The sequence below is a fragment of the Scophthalmus maximus genome, chromosome 7, assembly GCF_022379125.1.
Source record: "Scophthalmus maximus strain ysfricsl-2021 chromosome 7, ASM2237912v1, whole genome shotgun sequence".
Lineage (NCBI taxonomy): Eukaryota > Metazoa > Chordata > Actinopteri > Pleuronectiformes > Scophthalmidae > Scophthalmus > Scophthalmus maximus.
The window spans coordinates 4,256,622-4,274,911 of NC_061521.1; the positions used below are offsets into that span (position 1 = coordinate 4,256,622).

The 18,290-nt window shown below is 40.5% G+C and overlaps 1 protein-coding gene across 4 annotated transcripts in view; it reads left to right on the forward strand.

The window, feature by feature from the left end:
- The window catches only part of pot1 (protection of telomeres 1 homolog), a 76,599-nt gene that overhangs the window by 55,561 nt on the left and 2,748 nt on the right, over positions 1-18,290 (forward strand). For all 4 annotated transcript variants that reach the window (XM_035643107.2, XM_035643111.2, XM_035643108.2 and 1 more), the window contains exons 11-16: positions 11,503-11,687; positions 11,984-12,072; positions 14,563-14,589; positions 16,160-16,316; positions 16,638-16,846; positions 17,294-17,429. In XM_035643107.2, the coding sequence (XP_035499000.1) occupies positions 11,503-11,687; positions 11,984-12,072; positions 14,563-14,589; positions 16,160-16,316; positions 16,638-16,846; positions 17,294-17,429 (803 nt within the window). The remainder of the gene's footprint in view (positions 1-11,502; positions 11,688-11,983; positions 12,073-14,562; positions 14,590-16,159; positions 16,317-16,637; positions 16,847-17,293; positions 17,430-18,290) is intronic.

Consider the following 18,290-nt stretch of genomic DNA (forward strand, 5'->3'; position numbering starts at 1 on the left):
AACACTTACAGCTCAGGACGATGCATCATGGGTGTAGTGTCACTTTGATTGGATGTTTTTATTTTTTGACAAGCATCTGTCAATTCACCTCACACTCACATGGTGTGAAACACATGCAAGCCTTTCCACTAAAGAAGTGTCTGAAGAGGAATACTTCCCCCAATTACTGGGCTCCTCTGGTGACGCATCGGCGATATTGTGTGTAATCGACTGAGGCGTTTCGGTGAGAAGTAGACCATTAGGAGAGAAAGGAGCCCATTATGATGAAAAGAGAGGCTGAGAACAAGAGAGCGAGGCGGAGGAGAAGGAGGGCTGCTGTCAGTGTGTGTTGCTTTCTCCATCATTGATTCCTTCAGTGAACACTTAACACACATGATAAAACATTTATGTGAATGGTACTTGTTTAAGAAAGGAAGAAAAACTTCTGCGGACTTAATCAAAGCAACAAAATGTCACATTCAGCTGTCAGTCTGTCATTCCTACACCAGCCTCATCAGGAGAAACACACATCTGTGGGTAGGAGATGAAAGCCATGTAGATTAGACTGTACTGTGTGCTGGTGGGCTCTATATGTACATGACACATTTTGTGCCTCATAGTCACAGAAATACTCACCTGCAACATCAAAATCTACAACTTCTTTTAATATTGTGGCAGATCCAACTTTTTCCATCGGCACCAACTTTGGTTTGGATGGGTAGACTACATTCTTACTGTCTCAAGGCATGTCACTGTCATGCAACACGCACGTACACACACTCCAACTCATGACGGACGATGACGAGTGTGCTGTTATACGACCAAATTGACAGTTTCCTTAATTAGCGCCTCTAATGGTGACAGGAAGTACACCACAAATACTAACTTCAGAGCAGACGTGGCCCGTCAAATAAAGTAATTTGCCCCAAAACATAGTTCCTCCTTATAAAATATTTTCCCACATTAATACATCATACATTGATTATATCACCTATCCTATTTTATTTACTTCTGTATATGCTCATGCACTTGATATGTTTCACCAAAACGTCACATTTATTTTATTTTCTGTGTTGTTCAGCCGTGTTATAAACACGGCTGTGGGTGGCTTTTTTCAAGCACACTGGTTATAGTCTTTTAACCTTGAATTGTATTGACTACTGCGGCATCATGTTCGCTGTTGGCTGGTATGTTTATGTACTGTCTGTTAATAAGTATGTGTAAAATTATATGAACGATATGAAAAGTGGGCGTGGCTAGTGATTGACTGCATGGAGCCAGTGTCTGCCCCACTAGAATTTATGACCACAGTCCTCTACTGCCTCAGAGCTTTGTGGGGTTTTATTTTTGCTTTACTAACACATGGTGATGGGCTTGTAAAGGTAAAGGTTAGGGTGATGGTTAGGGTGACATGGCAGAGAATCAGCACGATTACTTTACAGAATATAAGCAAATCCATTGAAATACACAAACTTGACAGACTTACCAGGTCCAGCGCTGACCTCTAGGGGTTGTGTAGATAACAAGAGGTGTTTGAACTTTATAACTTATTTATAATTTTCAACAGTTACACCTCATGTCCACGTCTTCTCCATGGTCAGATATTATTTTTGAATCCCTTCAATTATTAGTGTAAATCAAGTGATAATGAATTCATCATTGAAATCCTAATCTCACACCATCCACCTCTGCAGTTTCAGCTCCACTACTGGTAAGGCCCTGAAGGTTCAGAATACTTTCGCACTGTCTAACCTAATTGGGCTTTTAATGTCAGGCCCTAGAGCTTCATTCTGGTGGTTTTCAGATTACGACCAGACCTTTAGCTGAAAGGTGAATCCAGAAATAGCGGATGATCCCTGAAGGTCTTTCTGGTCCAGAGCTGAAATCTGACTTTCGCAACATTGACCCCCTAAACTAATCTCTAATGGACTGATAATCTTGCTCACCTGTTTCAAGAGTCTCTTGACATTATTCGATACCATACTGTCTCTTTAATTCATCTCTCAGCAGACTGTCTGCACACAAATGTTTACCTACTTATCTTTGGACTGGCAAAAATTCCATGTTTATTTTTTCATATTGATCGATATCAGTCATTATAAATATATACACTGAATACCATTAATGAGGAAGGAAACACATGCAGCACTTTTATTTGACATATATAAATATAAAAAGTCATGGTTACGGTTGTTACGAGTCTTTTATTTTCTAAATAAATAACTTGATACCCTTGCATATTACTGTCACAATATAGATTTTTTCCCCTTACCTCACAAATTGGTAAATTGTTACTGCTGCGGTAACCACTATGAAATATGAATGCATAAACCTCCGGTGCTATAAAATAATTTTTAAAAGTTTGTATAGCTCGTAAGGATCAATTCACAGCATCTAATGTCTGTGTTTCATGCTGAACTTTGTCTTTGTATTCTCTTCCTAGATAACTAGTCACGAGATGAATAAATTAACGTTTTTTTTGCGACATATTCACTGAATTTAAATGCGGAACTTATCGTAGTCATGCAGACTAAATGTTTCATTGAAAACTATCCTGCAGTTTTTGCCCAATCCTGCTGAAATGGGTGAAAACATGTCCTCCCTAGCAGGGGTAATGAAGCAGAACAACCAGTTGTAACGACCAGCTCGCAGGCCCAAACAAATGAGGGAGATATGTACAAAGATGTAAATAAATCAAACCTATTTATTTGAAGTAAACAATAGTTATGAGGTGTGGTAGTTTGAGTCGGTAGTGTGTGCAGGTGAGTGAGTGCTGTGATCAATGTGTGGTGCATGTAGTGGAACATAAATACAACAGCAGACCTCCCCCCACCATAAAGTCAGGGAACCCTGGCATCTAATCTGCCCATTTAAATTACACATTTTGAGTGTCAGCCTACATACCTAGCATCTACAGAATCTCTGTATAAAACATTCCAACTTCAAATGAAGAATAATGCAAGATGAGAAAAAAACAAAACACCTCACAACTGCTGTCCCTTGGACCCTTGACTCCCCCTCTATCCCAAGCAACTGAATTCTTGAAGCATTTAGGATTTAGAGTGAGGCCTTGAGAGTTGACAGAGCAGATAGTTTGTAAATACTGTATAACCGCCATTCACTGACAAGGTGTACGAGACAATGCATCTGCCACTACATTCTCCCGCCCCTTGATACAAGGCCCAACGCACCAACCTCTGGTAAGTACACTGCAGGGAACTGAGAAAAGGTTAGTGGATTGTGATCAGTAAAGACCACCACAGGAGCTGAGCTCACATATACCTGCAGCTCCAACTCACCACCTGAGTCCTCTGCCACCGGCTCAGCAACTGGCACAGCACACATGGCCGCCACCCCGCACACAGGGATGCCAACCACAAACAATGAGAAAAACATCTTAGAACCTTTCTCATCAACTCTCGGAAGAAGAGTTGCTTTCCCGGCAGTGTATGTATGTGACAGAAAAAGTGCTGTAGACAGCAGCCCTGTATGTATGGGTGAATGTGACTTTTGCGTGGTCAATAAGACTACAAAAGTGCTATATAAATATAGTCAATTTACCATTTAACTTAATGTTATTGCTAAGGCTTTGAAATTTGAAATAATTTCTTCTACCTTCACATAGGATACTGTCACCCCGGTTGCAAATGCCAACTGGGATTACTCCAAACATCTCTGCTTCCACTGTCAGAGTAAAGGAATTCAATCTACTCTACCACCACAATAATGGCGGTTTTGCCTGGAAAGCACAACTTGTATATCAGACACCAACTTTATTCTGTGTTCTGCAGAGTTAGACAGAAAAAAATGGTCTTCATCCAAATTAGAAAGAAAATGTGACCTCGTGCAATGTGAATATTATAAAATAGTGGTACGTTTTACATCGCCAGTATTTTTCTCTTATGCTTTGTTGCTCCAATATAATGTTATGCATAAATAACCAATGTCAATAATTGACATATAATATAACATGACTTGATGTTATTCTGAATTGTCTGTGGGCAAGACACTGAACCCCAAGTTGCCCCTGATGACCGTTCCAGCAGTGTGTGAATGATGTGTGGTAGAACAGCGCTATACGAATGTGAAGTATTTTGAGTGGCCGTTAAGACTACAAAAATGTTATATAAACACAATCTATTCCATAATGATTGAATTCTGTGAAAGCTTTGTCTACATGTCCAGAGGGGAGGTTTGGATTTAACTGTTATAATTCACTACAGACTTTTTTTTCTCTTTAATGGCTGCAGCCTGAAACATAGTGGAGAAAGTTTGAACCATTATTATTATGCTCATATTGTCCTTGTGTTCGTCTCTGACAGCTTCCGCTCATTATCTCATTTTTAGCACTTGCAGTCGACCAAATGCACATTTTCATGTCATTGAATGTTTTTTTGGGGGTGGGGGCGGGGGGTTCAGCTCTAATGCAGCGTGTGCTTTACTCCCACAATGTTTCCTGTTTAGTGAACACAGCTATGAGGAAAATGAGTCTTCATAACACCCCGCAGGCTCCAAATCCCCCTACCCGCCCAACGAAAATCACAGCCAGCAACAGAAACGCTGCTTCTCTTGGCACAGAAGGCAGCAGAGCATCACTCAAACAAGCGAGAGTTCAGATCCACATTCATACTGACGCTTCATTACACAGCTCTCGTCTGTCTTCATCTTATGTACAGATCATTTATTTAGATGATACAGCTTTGGACAGATTTATCTCTGTGGGAGTAGGAGTGGGGGTCTAATGTCGAATCTGAGGAGCAGAGTTTAAAAGAAAGCTTTTATATCCCTGCACTTTCCTGTGTCAGATAGTGTGACGGTCTGTTCTTTTGGCTCTTTATGAACGTTACGCTCACGTAGAATAAAATGGTCAAAGTAACTTCACCAGTTTGAATAATAAACCCTGCTGCTCAAGGGCCTGGATTTCTCTGGCAGCCATCAGACTCAACGGTAGCCTGGAGGACCACTTAAACCTTTTTCCTCTATTATTCATGAAGAGAGATAAGGAGCAAGAAAACTGCACAACACAAAACTTCTTTGAACACTCTTCCAGAGAATATCGTAAAATAAACTAGTGGTTAAGCTATGTTAAAGGGTCAGTAAGTGGTTTTGGAGATAGCTTGTTTCTCTCTATGCTGTTGTTGATGATTTTACAGCTCTTGCCAGGTATGGGAGACCGACACAACCACTAGGCCAAAACCCCAGAGTTCAAGTGCCACGCGCTAACACGTCACTTACTGTGTCGATACTTACCGAGTGGTCAATAAGACTAGAAAACGATATATAAATACAGTCCATTTACCATTTACATGGTTATCTTAACCAGTAAAATATCTTAGGTTGATTTCCTTATTAACTAATGAAATGGATACCTGAAGGTGACTGATATTTATGGGACATCAGGACGTCACAAGCAACATCATTCTACTCCATTATTCTATACAGTATAATATATATTTAACTATGATTACATTTGCTGTATTTCCACTTAGCATGGCAGAAATGTGTACTGTAAGTTTTTCATCACCTTCCCAAAACTGTACTGAAGCCTTTTAAAAGCTCAACTTTTGAACGAGACATATGTTCATATTCAGGTTCATCATTTTAATTTGGATTTTTACTTGAAAAGGTTTACATTCTCTAATGTTCAGTAAACACATCAATTTACTCAGACTGTCCATTCCTGCAGCTCCTCTTTTCATCCACTCTCTGAAACACTTGATTTTAGTTCTTGTCTCTTTTAGACCCCACTCTCAATGAGAGTCTGCTCTGATTGGCCAGCTGGCCCACTCTATTGTGATTGGTCTACCACCTCCGGAGCGTGTAGTAAGTTCTCTTACTCTCGTAATATGGGGATGTCAAAATTTTATGGAAGTATCGGCCGACTACTCACAAGGTGTTTCAGTTTCTGTACATTTCTTTGTAGCATAAGAAAAACACATGTAAGGCATCAAATAAAAAAAAAGTAGTGTTATAAAAGTATACATCGTAAAATAATCGAACATATTCCTTGTTTGTGGTAAATTTTTGAGGTAGTGTAACAAAACCAAATAAAGATGATGCTCCTGCTCTGATTCACAATGTTTGGAAAGTACAAAAATGTGCTGTTGATATATTGGTTGATATTATTGTTTAACATAAAAGCATTTGCATATGATACTTGTTTTTTAATAGGTACTCATACATTTTATACATGTTTTACTGTAAATTTTACAGTCAAAACTAGTTGTTGGTAATAATCTTGGTAATACAGAGTATCATGCAGAGATTTATAGTGGAGGCACACCACATTACCTGTGATAAACAAAAGAGACTGCTACATTTATTTTAATATAACATTAAGTTTAATGATCTCCAGAGAAATCGAGCAATGAATTAATCCACACAGCAAAGGAAACATGTTTAATGTGGTAGATGATAGTTTAAGGATACTGGTGTATCTGCGATAACATGGAATAAGCATTTGAAATATAAGTGATGGATGAATTGAAAAATTATTGTCTGATTAATCAGTAATGAAAAAAATCTATGCTTCTTGTCCTTTATTGGTCTACTTAATGTCTGAGAGTGCAGTCTAGATATTTAATGTAAAATGTAATCTATTTATTTTTGGTCACATCCCGTCTTTACAAACGAGAAGGAAGAAAGAATAAGGCCGTATCTGTCTGTCTTTTAAAGCCCATTTCCTGCTGCTCCTTAAAGACTTCAGTGTGAAATGAATTTTTCTTCTTCTCAGCGAGGGCACAAGTTTTTTGGGATGCTTTATTGCGCCTCAGCTCGAGAAGAGAGAGGTCGTGAAAGCCCTTAGCAATCTTCAGAATTTTAAGGAATCTCTTTTTACTGAGCAGCCGAGCAGGACTAATACCATGAGACAACGGCGTCTTGGCTGTCGGGCGGTGGGTGGACGGTGGAGTGTTTAGTTTTCATACAGATCAAGTACTTACAGAAGCCGCCACAGGCCACTCCACTCTATTCCCCCAATCTCTTTAAAAGGAAAATGGGTTTTTATTTTTTAGGGGAAGCTGCAGGGAGCCATTTTCTGTCATACAGGCTGATTGCTCCCTGAGTTGTGGACTAGCATGTCCTACGGCCCCTGAACGCCACCTGTACACATGATAATAGTGATAATGTGGCCATTATACCAGATATAGTTGCAGTTGATTGAACTGATTGGTCAGAGAGTCACAAAGCTGTAACAATATCACAGCTTCTCCTACTGCTGGTTGCTGTGCCAACTCTTTTCTTCTGAGCTTTTATTTCCTTTAAAAAGGATATTTTGTCAGGTGATCATGGCCTAAAAAAATACTTTAAATTCTTGTAACACAGCAAATGGAAAATTCAGATAATGGCATCTGATAATGCAAACACCATGTGCAACTGTAGATTAATTTTCTTTTTTAATTTTGAATGTGTAACATTTGTAGCATTTATGTTAAATAAGGCTAAATTGAGGCTTCCAGCTCTCTGGGTCCAATCACCCGCTGTTCACATACCAGTATGACACCTATGTTTAGTTATTAATGTCAAATAAATATTATTGGTGATATTTTACTTAAAGACAAATTTCGTTGAAGAGGAAGAGGCACATTCGAAAACAAGAAATATTGACAACAGTGCTTTAAAGAGATTAAATTATGGGAATCTTTTTTATGGAGCTGGTGAATATATAAAAGCAGATATCTGGACAAATTCCTGACACAACTACATTAAAAAGACAGGCAAGACAAGAATACCAATGAAGTGGTCAGGCAAGTGTTTTAAAAACAAATATTAGAATCTTCAAACCAACTCTGTACTTGACTGATAACCACTGTTACAGGGAAGATGTTGTCTCTCTTCTTGTTACCAGTGTGGAGAGCTGCTGCCGCATTTTGAACCAGCTGCAGGCGAGATAAGCCTGACTGACTGAATAACACATTCACCAGCCACCCGCTGAATTATCTGAGGACTCTCTGACATCTGAGATTTTAAGAGTTTGTTTGGGAAAATTGTGTCCAACAGTGAAAAGTATACATATTGTGTAGTCCACGAGAATATGAAAAAAAGAAAACGAATAGACGTCCAGAGTCATTTTCCTCTGAATCAGAAACAGTGTTCACCTGCTCTAGTTCAGGTACACGCATAATGACTCAAAGCTAAGCCACTTTTACTAATGTTTCTTTAACATCAACATTTTTCAACATCATAACCAGAGCAAGGTGTTGATACTGGAACGGATACTAATGGTTCAAAGGAAGGTATAGTAAACCTGAGAACAGGGTCCCTTCGCTAACACTTGATAATGTATTAAATGTTAATACATTTTTTAATTTTTTGGGGTATTAGTCCTGATGTAATACCTGAGATTATATACCTATAGACTATACCTTTCTTTGATAAATGCTTTTCTACCACAGTCTTCTTTAAACTAAACATTAAAGGGGCAGTAAGTGATTCAACTACTTCATCTACAATAATCATCACCTCAGAAAACTACTGTACTCTTGGGTGTTCTGGGATCTCGGTCCCCTTGTCAGATGAGTCATGTTCTGGTCTAAACTTAGTGCTGCCTCTCACGACTGAATGTCTGTTCGCTACAATCGCGCCTGGCCAGGGCCAACGCCACATGGCACCACCTTTGATTGTCCTGCTGTCTGTCCACCGGTGTTTTCTCCCAGTCTTTAGGTATTAGTCACTCTCTCAGTTCTCCGTACACCTGTGTACCCAAACACAAGCTGTGGTAGATTCAGTCCCTGTAGCTCTGAGAAAATACAGTCATACTATTGAATACTTACAGTTTATTTCTTCTGTGTCATTCTGCTAAACATCCAGGTCTCTGGAGACAAAATAAATCCGGGCAAAGTTTGGGATTCTGCAAACAAAAATACTTTCCGTTTGTTCTTGTAGTGAACTTCCTGCCTCTGCGAGATTTACAGATATAATGTTTCATATTCAAATGGCATTATTTTCCATGTACTTAGAAAGTGCTGCTGAAGCGGGAACTTCTTTTTAGTATATTTTTTATTTCAGGGAACTAAAATAATAATATACACCCAAAGGAAAAAGTTTGTTAGCTACCAGTTACTTGCAACCCTAACATTTATTTGGAGTTGAAGAGCTATCATTCAAATCTAGACATGTTCATGTATAAATAATCTGGCAATCTGCTATATTTCCTTTCTTGAAGTCATTTTTTGGGGGGTTTTGTATCCTGTTTTCAGATCATGATGCAGTTAAACAGCTAAAGCAATAGAATTTCTCATTTTTTTAATACAGTTTTTTTTAACTCACTTAACCGGCAGAGCCTCTCCTCTATATCAGTTTCAAAGTAACATCCGGTTATGTGGAAATAACTCTTGATAAAAGGATAGTTCCATATAACAAAAAGCTTCCAGTGGAGAACTGGCTGCTCTCCTGTTCCCCCAGTTCATCCCTCTGCGCTTCATGTGGACCTTAAGACGAGCAGAGACTTCAGAAGCTCAGCTGTTAATCCATCCTGACACTCACTCGAATCAAACTCAGTAAACAGAGAAAATGGATTTAAAAGAAGCCACAGCTTTTCGAAGATTCCTTTTTCTGAGACATTCTTCTGCTCTCCAGCTACAATGGAATTAAAGGTCACATCTACGTATATGTGGGTCTCATATTGACTAAACCCTGCCATGTAAAAACAGTATAAAAGCCTCAGTGAACAGAGTGAGTCCCTCTGACACTTGTTCAGTGAAGCATTTGCTGATGATGAGAGTGAGAACAGATTTCTGTCGACTGCAGGCTCGTCGTGACGAAGAGCTGACAGAGAGAAAAAACAAAAATGCAAAAACCCCTCCGAACCAAGTCGTTCGAGTGGCCTCTGAATCACTGTACGTTTGGTGCAACATCGCCCCCTGCTGCTTGATAAATACCTGATGACTTCCACACTGGCTAGGCGGAAAAGTAGGAACACCCGTGCAGGTTTAAAAGTGTGATGTTGCTCTGGAATGAGTTGCTTTCACTGAGTCCCTGCTGGATTTGATCAAATATGTGTTAGCACCCATTTGTTAAAATTTAAGTTTTTCAAAAACTGACGGGGTTTGTTTCCTCTTACTTGATGTTCTGTGAGGATCACGGAAGTTAGGGGAAGTTAGTTGTGAGGAAATGTGCCAGGCAAATAATTCAACTCTTTTATTCAATGCACACCACATTTAAAAATGATTATATACTATTTTAAAATGTTTTTAATCAAAGTGACACTTTCATTATTTGATTCTATACACATGTATGTCCAAATATTAGGAAACTACTGTAATCCTTATTGTTACATTGACAGTGGATGAGAGGAGAGTGTAATGTAAAAGATGTCACACAGGGGTAAATCCCCTGAAATGTCTGAGTCGACAGCTAGCGGACCGTGATGAAATTATCGCAGATTTTTTTTTATTCTTTTTTTTTTTTTTTCTGAAACAAATAAACTACTAAAGAATTTCTATAACTTATCATCATAAACGAGATAACTACATACTGGATTTACACTTTGCAGACACAGTTTATCAAAATCAATACAGCGTTGTTGGCTCATGTGCTTTCAATGCTTTTCAAACTGTGGTTTAAAATATCTGTTCTCAATATATGCACAAATACAGCTTTAATGAATGTGCAGTTGCTTGTCTTACTCTTCATTTCATTTACTTTCACTTCTGTCTTTGGATGAAATCCCTACACTGCTTCGATGGCAGTAAGAACTATTCATATGTTATTTTTCAGATGACACATCACGTTACCTGTATTATCTGTAATTATAAGCTAAAAGGCACAACAAGCTCTTGACACCTGCAGGCTGACAGCTGGTCTGGCTTGGCATCGTAACCAGACACCGATGTTCCCTTAGTCGCAGGAAAGGTCATCTAATGTTCTCTCACCTCCTCTTATCTTCCTCTACCTTGCGTTGTGGTAAGGATGAGGATAAGATGCAAGTAAGAGAAAATGTGTTCTTTTTACAGCTTCGAATGTCAAAAAAATGTATGTCTCAGACGTCGTCCAACTAAAAGCGTGATAAAAAAATCATTTTTCATTACTTTTGCAAAAGCCCCCTCACTCACTGGAAACACTGAGGGCCAGACATCAAATTCATCTGTTGTGTCTCATTGTGGCGGCAGCAGTGGCTGATGAGGAAGAGCAGGTGTTACATTAGTCGCAGGGTTGGAGGGTCGACCTGCGGTTAATGAGGGACGCGTCGGGATCAGTGAGCCAGACACTTCGCGCGCAAACTGTTGCTGAGGCTACAGGCACTTTGCATGGCAGGGCAGCTGAGTTTAGAGACAATTTGTATGGGCTTGCCTTTGTCTTACTAGAGCTGAAGTGTTCTTTGTTAGAACACTCCTATCACGTCACCCATACTAGAAATAAACTTTGACATGATGTTTTTGCCACCAAGATTTTACTTTTTTAACAACAAATGTTGTTAAAAATAGATTTTCCTCTGTTTCTAATATTTTAAGAATGATTTCTTACCTCCTGATTCTTACCTTTTCGTACCCAATGTGTTTTTAATTGTCTGGTTTGTCCCAACAGCCTGGAGATTTCCTGAGGATATACAACCTGCGAGCCATCCCGGGATCCAGTAAGGTACCTGGCCTCACCAGCAGCCAATCAGAGGAGGTGGATCACCTGGCTTTTCACCTGCACGGTGGGACGGCGTACGGCAGGGGGATCCGGGTTCTTCCAGAAAACAGCTCCGAGGTGCAGGAGCTGAAGAGGTACACGACAAGGGACATAAAGTAATAAGTCATGGTAGAAAACTACGTCATACTGCACAATATACTGCACTGACTGGCTCTGCTGCATGATAGGACAGAAAAAATCTGGAGCAAAGTTAGTGTAGACAAGGTGTCTACACTTGTCTACACTAACAGGCCGGGCAGGGCGTGTGCGTGCGCACGTTCGTGTGCGCGGGCGGGCGGGCGTGTGTGTGTGCGTGCGCGTGTTCGTGTGCGCGCGTGTTCGTGGGCGCGCGTGCGCTGAATTCATCTTCTTCTCCTTCATCCATCTGTAGAGCTCTTGAGGCCTTTCCAGACAATGACGAGGATGCGCTGAGCGACTCAGAGTTGTTGGAAATCTGGAGCACGCCGCCAGAGTCTCTGGGTAAGTGAGATATTGATCCTATGCTAAAAATACACTCGTGAAAATATTATGTAAAAAAATTTACTAGAACACAGTTGTTATTAGTAGATTTAATATAATAATAAGTAGAATTATTAGTGGTATTCTCCCTCTCTCTTTCTCTCTCTCCCTCTCTCTCTCTCTCTGTCATTGACTGTCCATTCTCTTTGAATTCGGGCTGAAAGTTCCATTTACCACCATAAAAAATGCAAATCTAGCAGAAACTGATATGTCTGATCTTCTCTGCCCCATTTGTTACAGTGGTATATCTACACACACACACAGCGTATTGTGAATGTGTGTGCGTGCACGTGCGCGTGTGTCTCTCCGCCCGCATCATGTTGCAAGTGTCTGTTATATGTGGGAGATGCAGACATGAAACTATAGAGGAGCAAATGAAATTTGATATTAATATGATATTGCTACTATATATAAATTGCTAATGATAATAATCATCTGACCATCTTCGATCTCTGAGGTCTTCGTCAATCTGAACAACCCATCCATCCATTCGATATCTTTACCGCTTATCCTTTTAGGGTCGCAGGGGGGCTGGAGCTGATCCCAGTTCACATTTAGCGAGAGGCTCACCCTGGACAGGTCGTCAGCGTATAGTATTGGTTTGTGAACTGCCATTTTGAAGCCTCGAGTTTAGCATTTTGACCAGCGCCATTTAGGTTGAACCCGACTTAGGATCGTGGGCTCAGTCTGACTAAGAGCTTGTCCACTGCACGCCCACCTACAACTGTAACCGTGCACTGATTGCACGGACCAGCTGTCATTCATGCTGTATCCCTCCTCAAATACAAACTGTGCTTTATCGTCTATTTTACTCTAAATGACAACACAATTATTGAAGTATTGAAGAAGACCTGATACTAGCAGTTGAGACCATAAACTTAATTTTCTCATAGACTTCTGTAGAAACTGACTTCTTTTTCCAACCAGTGAGTCGCCCTCTGCTGGTGATTCCAGCGAATCCAGGCTTCAGGCCCCCACAACCAGACAAGAGATCGCAATGTGATTGGTTGTACACTCTGCATTAATCAGCACCTTCTGCTCTGGAGTTTTCCCTTTCCTCTGAAAGTGGCAGATATTAAAATGTGTCTTAATAATGACCAATAGAAGAAATCTCAATCGATTTTAAATAAATATTTGAAATAATAATAATAATAATAATAATAAAAAGAAGAAAGAATGATGGGAGTGCATTTCTGGCGACCTTCAAATCTTTGGTGAAATGAAAAACATATTTGCCAGCAGCAGAAATAAGAACATCCTGACTACAGATATATCAGTCAGTCTCTTCGCTGACGGAAGGAGGGATGGAGAGATGGGAGGAATAAAGGATGGGTGTACTGAATCGGCAGGGAGCTGCCTCCATTAGCCTGGCCTGCTAAAAGCCTACGCTTCACTGAGGATAAAGGAAAGTCCAAAGTTTGACTCTGACCTGAAGGTTTCTATGCAGAAAAACATACCGCAGCATCTGTAAAAACTCCTCCACATTAAGAACAAGCTCCTTGTTCAGACCTGAAGGCCTGATGTCTTAAGTTGTGTAACTCAGAGTGGACAAGACATTTGGGAACATTTCTTTGATAAGAAAGAGCACAAAGGTTCTTTACCAGACTCAGCAGGTGAATCAAAGACGAAAAGGAAAAAAAAAATGATTATAATACAGATCATAAGATGCTTCCAGGCATGAGATCCAGACATTGTCCTGAACTTCTCTGGAGGGGCTGTGTTTTTTGTGAGAACGTTAAAGTCGGCAGATGTTGTTCAGGACATTCTCCCGAGTTTCTCCTGCCATATGAGAACACAGCAGGAGAATCTCTGGACAATCAGAGACAGCCAGGGAGTGGCCGTGCTGATGACTCAGTTATCTGAGCCTCCTGCATGCTCTGCCCAGATGCCACAGAACGATCCGCAGATTATCCTGCTGTTGTGAACGCAGCTGACTCAGAAAAATTTCCTGCAATGTTCGTCATATGTGAACAGCAAACTCTTGAGAATTTGCAGATGCAATTCTGCCACTGCACGGTGGTGTAGTGGTTAGCACCTTCGCCTCACAGCAAGAAGGTTCTGGGTTCGAATCCCGGTTCAACCACGGCCTTTCTGTGTGGAGTTTGCATGTTCTATGCGTTTTTAAAACGCATATGACGTTTTAAAAACATTTTAACAAGGAAATAGCCTTATTTAATTTCACTTTTTACACTTTCGAAAATTCTTAAGAAACTGCCTCCCTGTTGCAGGAAGATGTTTCCAGTGATCATGATGACTTTACACAAACAGTGAAGGATAAGGGAGCTGAGGCATGCATGCAGCAGAGCCTGTTTGTGTTAAACCTTCTAGTATGAAGCTTTTTCAGATTAGAGGATTATATTCTTTCTGCAGCAGGAGCAGCTCAGAGGGACACAGTCTGTTCATTTCAGTGTCTTGTTCCCTCCTTGACGGTTCCTCCATTTGTGTTTTCAGATGGCGACACAGTGGAGTGCAGCTCAGGTATGAAACACAAACTGCAGCAGCTCAACAGGTCACTCTCAGTCTCACCAAGGGAAGAACATATGTGAGGGATTAGTGGTCTGTCTTAATGTTGGGGAAAAGTTGGGGAGTTTGATAATGTTTGAGAAAGTCAGAAATATTCATGGAATGAAAACATGGTAAATTGCATCCAATAACAGGGCATCAACAGATGTGTGCATGTGAGGAAATAAGCCAAAGGGCTTTATACCACTTATCCCAATACAAATCAGTTTGATCAGAGATCATCTTAAACATCATCAAATGCATAAGGGGGAATAATCAAAAATGCTGTAAATTTAGTGTTTTTCTTTTCATTTGAAGACGTATAATGAAGTCGATTTTTTATTTGATTTCAAACTGTTCCGCCGAGGGAAAACTCTATAGTTCATTTTACATCCATATAAAAAAGTACAACTCTTAGGTGAATGGAAATCCTTTGAAGGGCTGGTAGAATATGAATGACGAGCTGAGAACTGATTAAAAATATCAGAAATATTTGTCTGTGAAGGTTTAACAGTCGTCCCGGTCATGGCATCTCGCACGTTGGAGACTGGACTTGATTGAGTTTCTCCTCTCATCTGAGAGGCTTCTTCGGTTGTGACTGACAGTGGGACGGTTCAGGTATTTAACATCTCACCTAACTTGTGAGTGGTTGTGTTGAACATGCAGGTTGTTGACCCCTGACAATGTGTGTGAATGGCGGGTGATGCCCTAAGCGAGGGTCAGGGATATTATGGCAGTAAGTAGGTGGATGATAGTTGGTGCTGTAGACCACCTTCTCTGTTGGCCAGAGAAGACAGATGTTTTGAAAGAAGTAAAAAGTCATCTTTGTCAACCTGGAAAGACCATTGCTATCAGTTCTCTCCTCGGCCAGCTCAACACCCGTCCATATCCCAACTAATGTGACCTCAGTGACTCACAAGGTATTAACAGATACAAGATGGCTGCATGTTTAACACAACCACTCTCAAGGTAGGTGAGGACACACGATGGGTTAAATACCTGGACCTTCCCACGAGTCAGTCAAAACTGAAGATGAGAAGATTAACGTCTTCAAGAAACTTAAGCAAGTCCAGTTGCCTACATACGGCTGTGTACAACTCCTGCATATCACGCACTATACTTATACTTACAGTACATACATGTTTTCAACATATTTATGCCAACATATAGGGCATCCATTGTAAATGTTGTTGTTTTATATCGGCAACAGAACAAAATCCGAATCATTTCCACTTATGTTGGACTGTTATATGGTCAATTTCTCATCCCACTTACAGATAATTAGTTGTTTTAGTTGTGAGATTTGAAAGACAGAGACAAAATTGAAGACTGGTTGAAAAAAATGTGTTTTAAAATATGAAAATAACATATAGCTTTTGTCATCCAGGTCTTGCTCATATTTCTTTCAGTAGTTTAAAAGGTACTGTCAGGCTGTTTTCCGTCTTCTACACAGCACATGAAAGAACATGAAAGCCAGTCCACTCATGTCTATCAAACTATATCTTGTATGTGCTCTCTTTGTTGCCGTTGTTGTTCTTGTGGTCAGAGAGAAGCTGCAGTCACGACATGCGACCTGTGTCGCTGTCCGAGGTGAAGCGATCTGATCCAGGTGGAATTCACCACATCAGAGTCCAGCTGAGATCCTACAAGCCCCACAGACTCCACCAGGCTCTGAAACTCTACTGCAGCAAGTGCACATCTATGTAGGCTCTCACTCTCTCTCTTACACACACACACACACACAATCACAGCATCACTTTTATTGTTGTCCTACACACATACAGCTGTCGTGATAGTTTTTTTATACTCTTATATCATTTTTTTACAGTCATTTACCGATCCCAGCTCGGCTCAGTTAGACCAAATATTCAGTCTCTCTAATCTTCCTCAAATCTTTCTACCTCTTATACCTCTCTCTTCATCTGTAAATATTTTCCTGTGGAGGGAGCAGTAAAATGTCGCTTGAGTCAGTGAGGATCGTTAGATTTGTAAAATATCTGTATTCCCCCCGAATCTACACTCAGGCTGGACATCCCAGACGATGAACAGGTAGCAGCTCTGTTTTCTGAGGCGTCCAGGGACTCTGGACCCTGCAGTCCCCCACCGTGGTTGCTCTCCGGGTGGGTTGACATCCCTGGAGACTCTCCAGGATCCCAGAACCGAGCTCTGAGTGTTCACCTGTCCGCCCAGCTCCTGTCTGAGGGCAAAACCAAAGAGCTCATCTTCCTCATGGGTAAACATTTTTATCAGTAATTATTTTTATTTGCCTTCATTTTGTCTTTTGTCAAATAGCAGCTCCAAATGTAAAACATTTGAGTGGAAATGATCAATAATCAATTTGATGAAAGGTGGTTTGTTGTATAATTTTTCACTTATTATGGACCAAAACACTGTGTGTGTGTGTGTGCGTGTGTGTGCGTGTGTGTGCGTGTGTGTGTGTGTGTGTGTGTGTGTGTGTGTGTGTGTGTGTGTGTGTGTGTGTGTGTGTGTGTGTGTGTGTGTGTGTGTGTGTGTGTGTGTGTGTGTGTGTGTGTGTGTGTGTGTGTGTGTGTGTGTGTGTGTGTGTGAGTGTGTGTGAAGACTTTGCAATAAAGCATGATTCTGATTCTGTTTTTTTCTGCCACCAACAAACTGCAAAAATACAGAAGACAGGTTTTTATTAAGTTGTGGTGTTGTGCAGGTTCGACTCTGGAGGAAACGAGTCGACTGGCTGCTGGCTACCATAACATCGTCCCTGTGAAGTCGTCGGACGGTCACCTGGCTCTGCTCGACCTGTCAGCACCTTTCCTGTTCAGGGGCAGGAAGAGATTCTACGGGTCAGAGATGAGCTTCATTAAAAAAATGTTTTATACAGTTTCCCCTAGTAAACACATTATCAACAAGGAGCTATGTCAGGACGACTGACGGTGGATTTTTTTTTTTTTAACCCAATATTTATAAATGCATAGTATTAAGATTTTATATAGTTAACATCAACTTAGACACATATTTTTGAAATTGGATCCCTTTGAATTGGATTGTTAAAGAAATGTGCATGTACAGAAATGAGCAGGACAGTGTCAGTGCTCTCTGCTGGACCACCTATGTTCAAGTGACCGTGAATATTTCTGACGCTTGTCTGACATTCACTGATCAGCTCACACAAACACACACACACACTGCTACTGATATATGCATGATTAGCTTGTATTTGGATTTAGCAGATTGGCAGATATGTGTTCTACAAAGTGAGGGAATGTCAGTGCATCAGCCAACCCAACAGACATGAACAACTGAGGCAGGATCTGGAAACATGAGATGTGAAGTACACACCATTACAGTAAGAGCTACCGCTCACGCTTTCAGAAGAAACGGTTATCAGCTGGGCACAGGCATTTTAATAGTCTACACCTCCGCTGACTCAACATTAGTCGCTGCATCCTATTAAAAACTCCTTCTGTAACTGCTCGCTCCAGCTCTCACTTTTTAAATGATGTGGTATCTCAGATGTTGTCAGGCAAGTTTTATAAAGAGCTGCCGTTACAGTTACTCTAAAAAGAAACCAGATTTGGTTAATATCATGAATATTAAACCATCATGATGGTAATACAACTGGATTGTGCACATGTATGTCTCATTACATTAGCCAAACACAGTTATGAACCTCTGTGACTACTGTCACTCTGGAACTAGCAAAG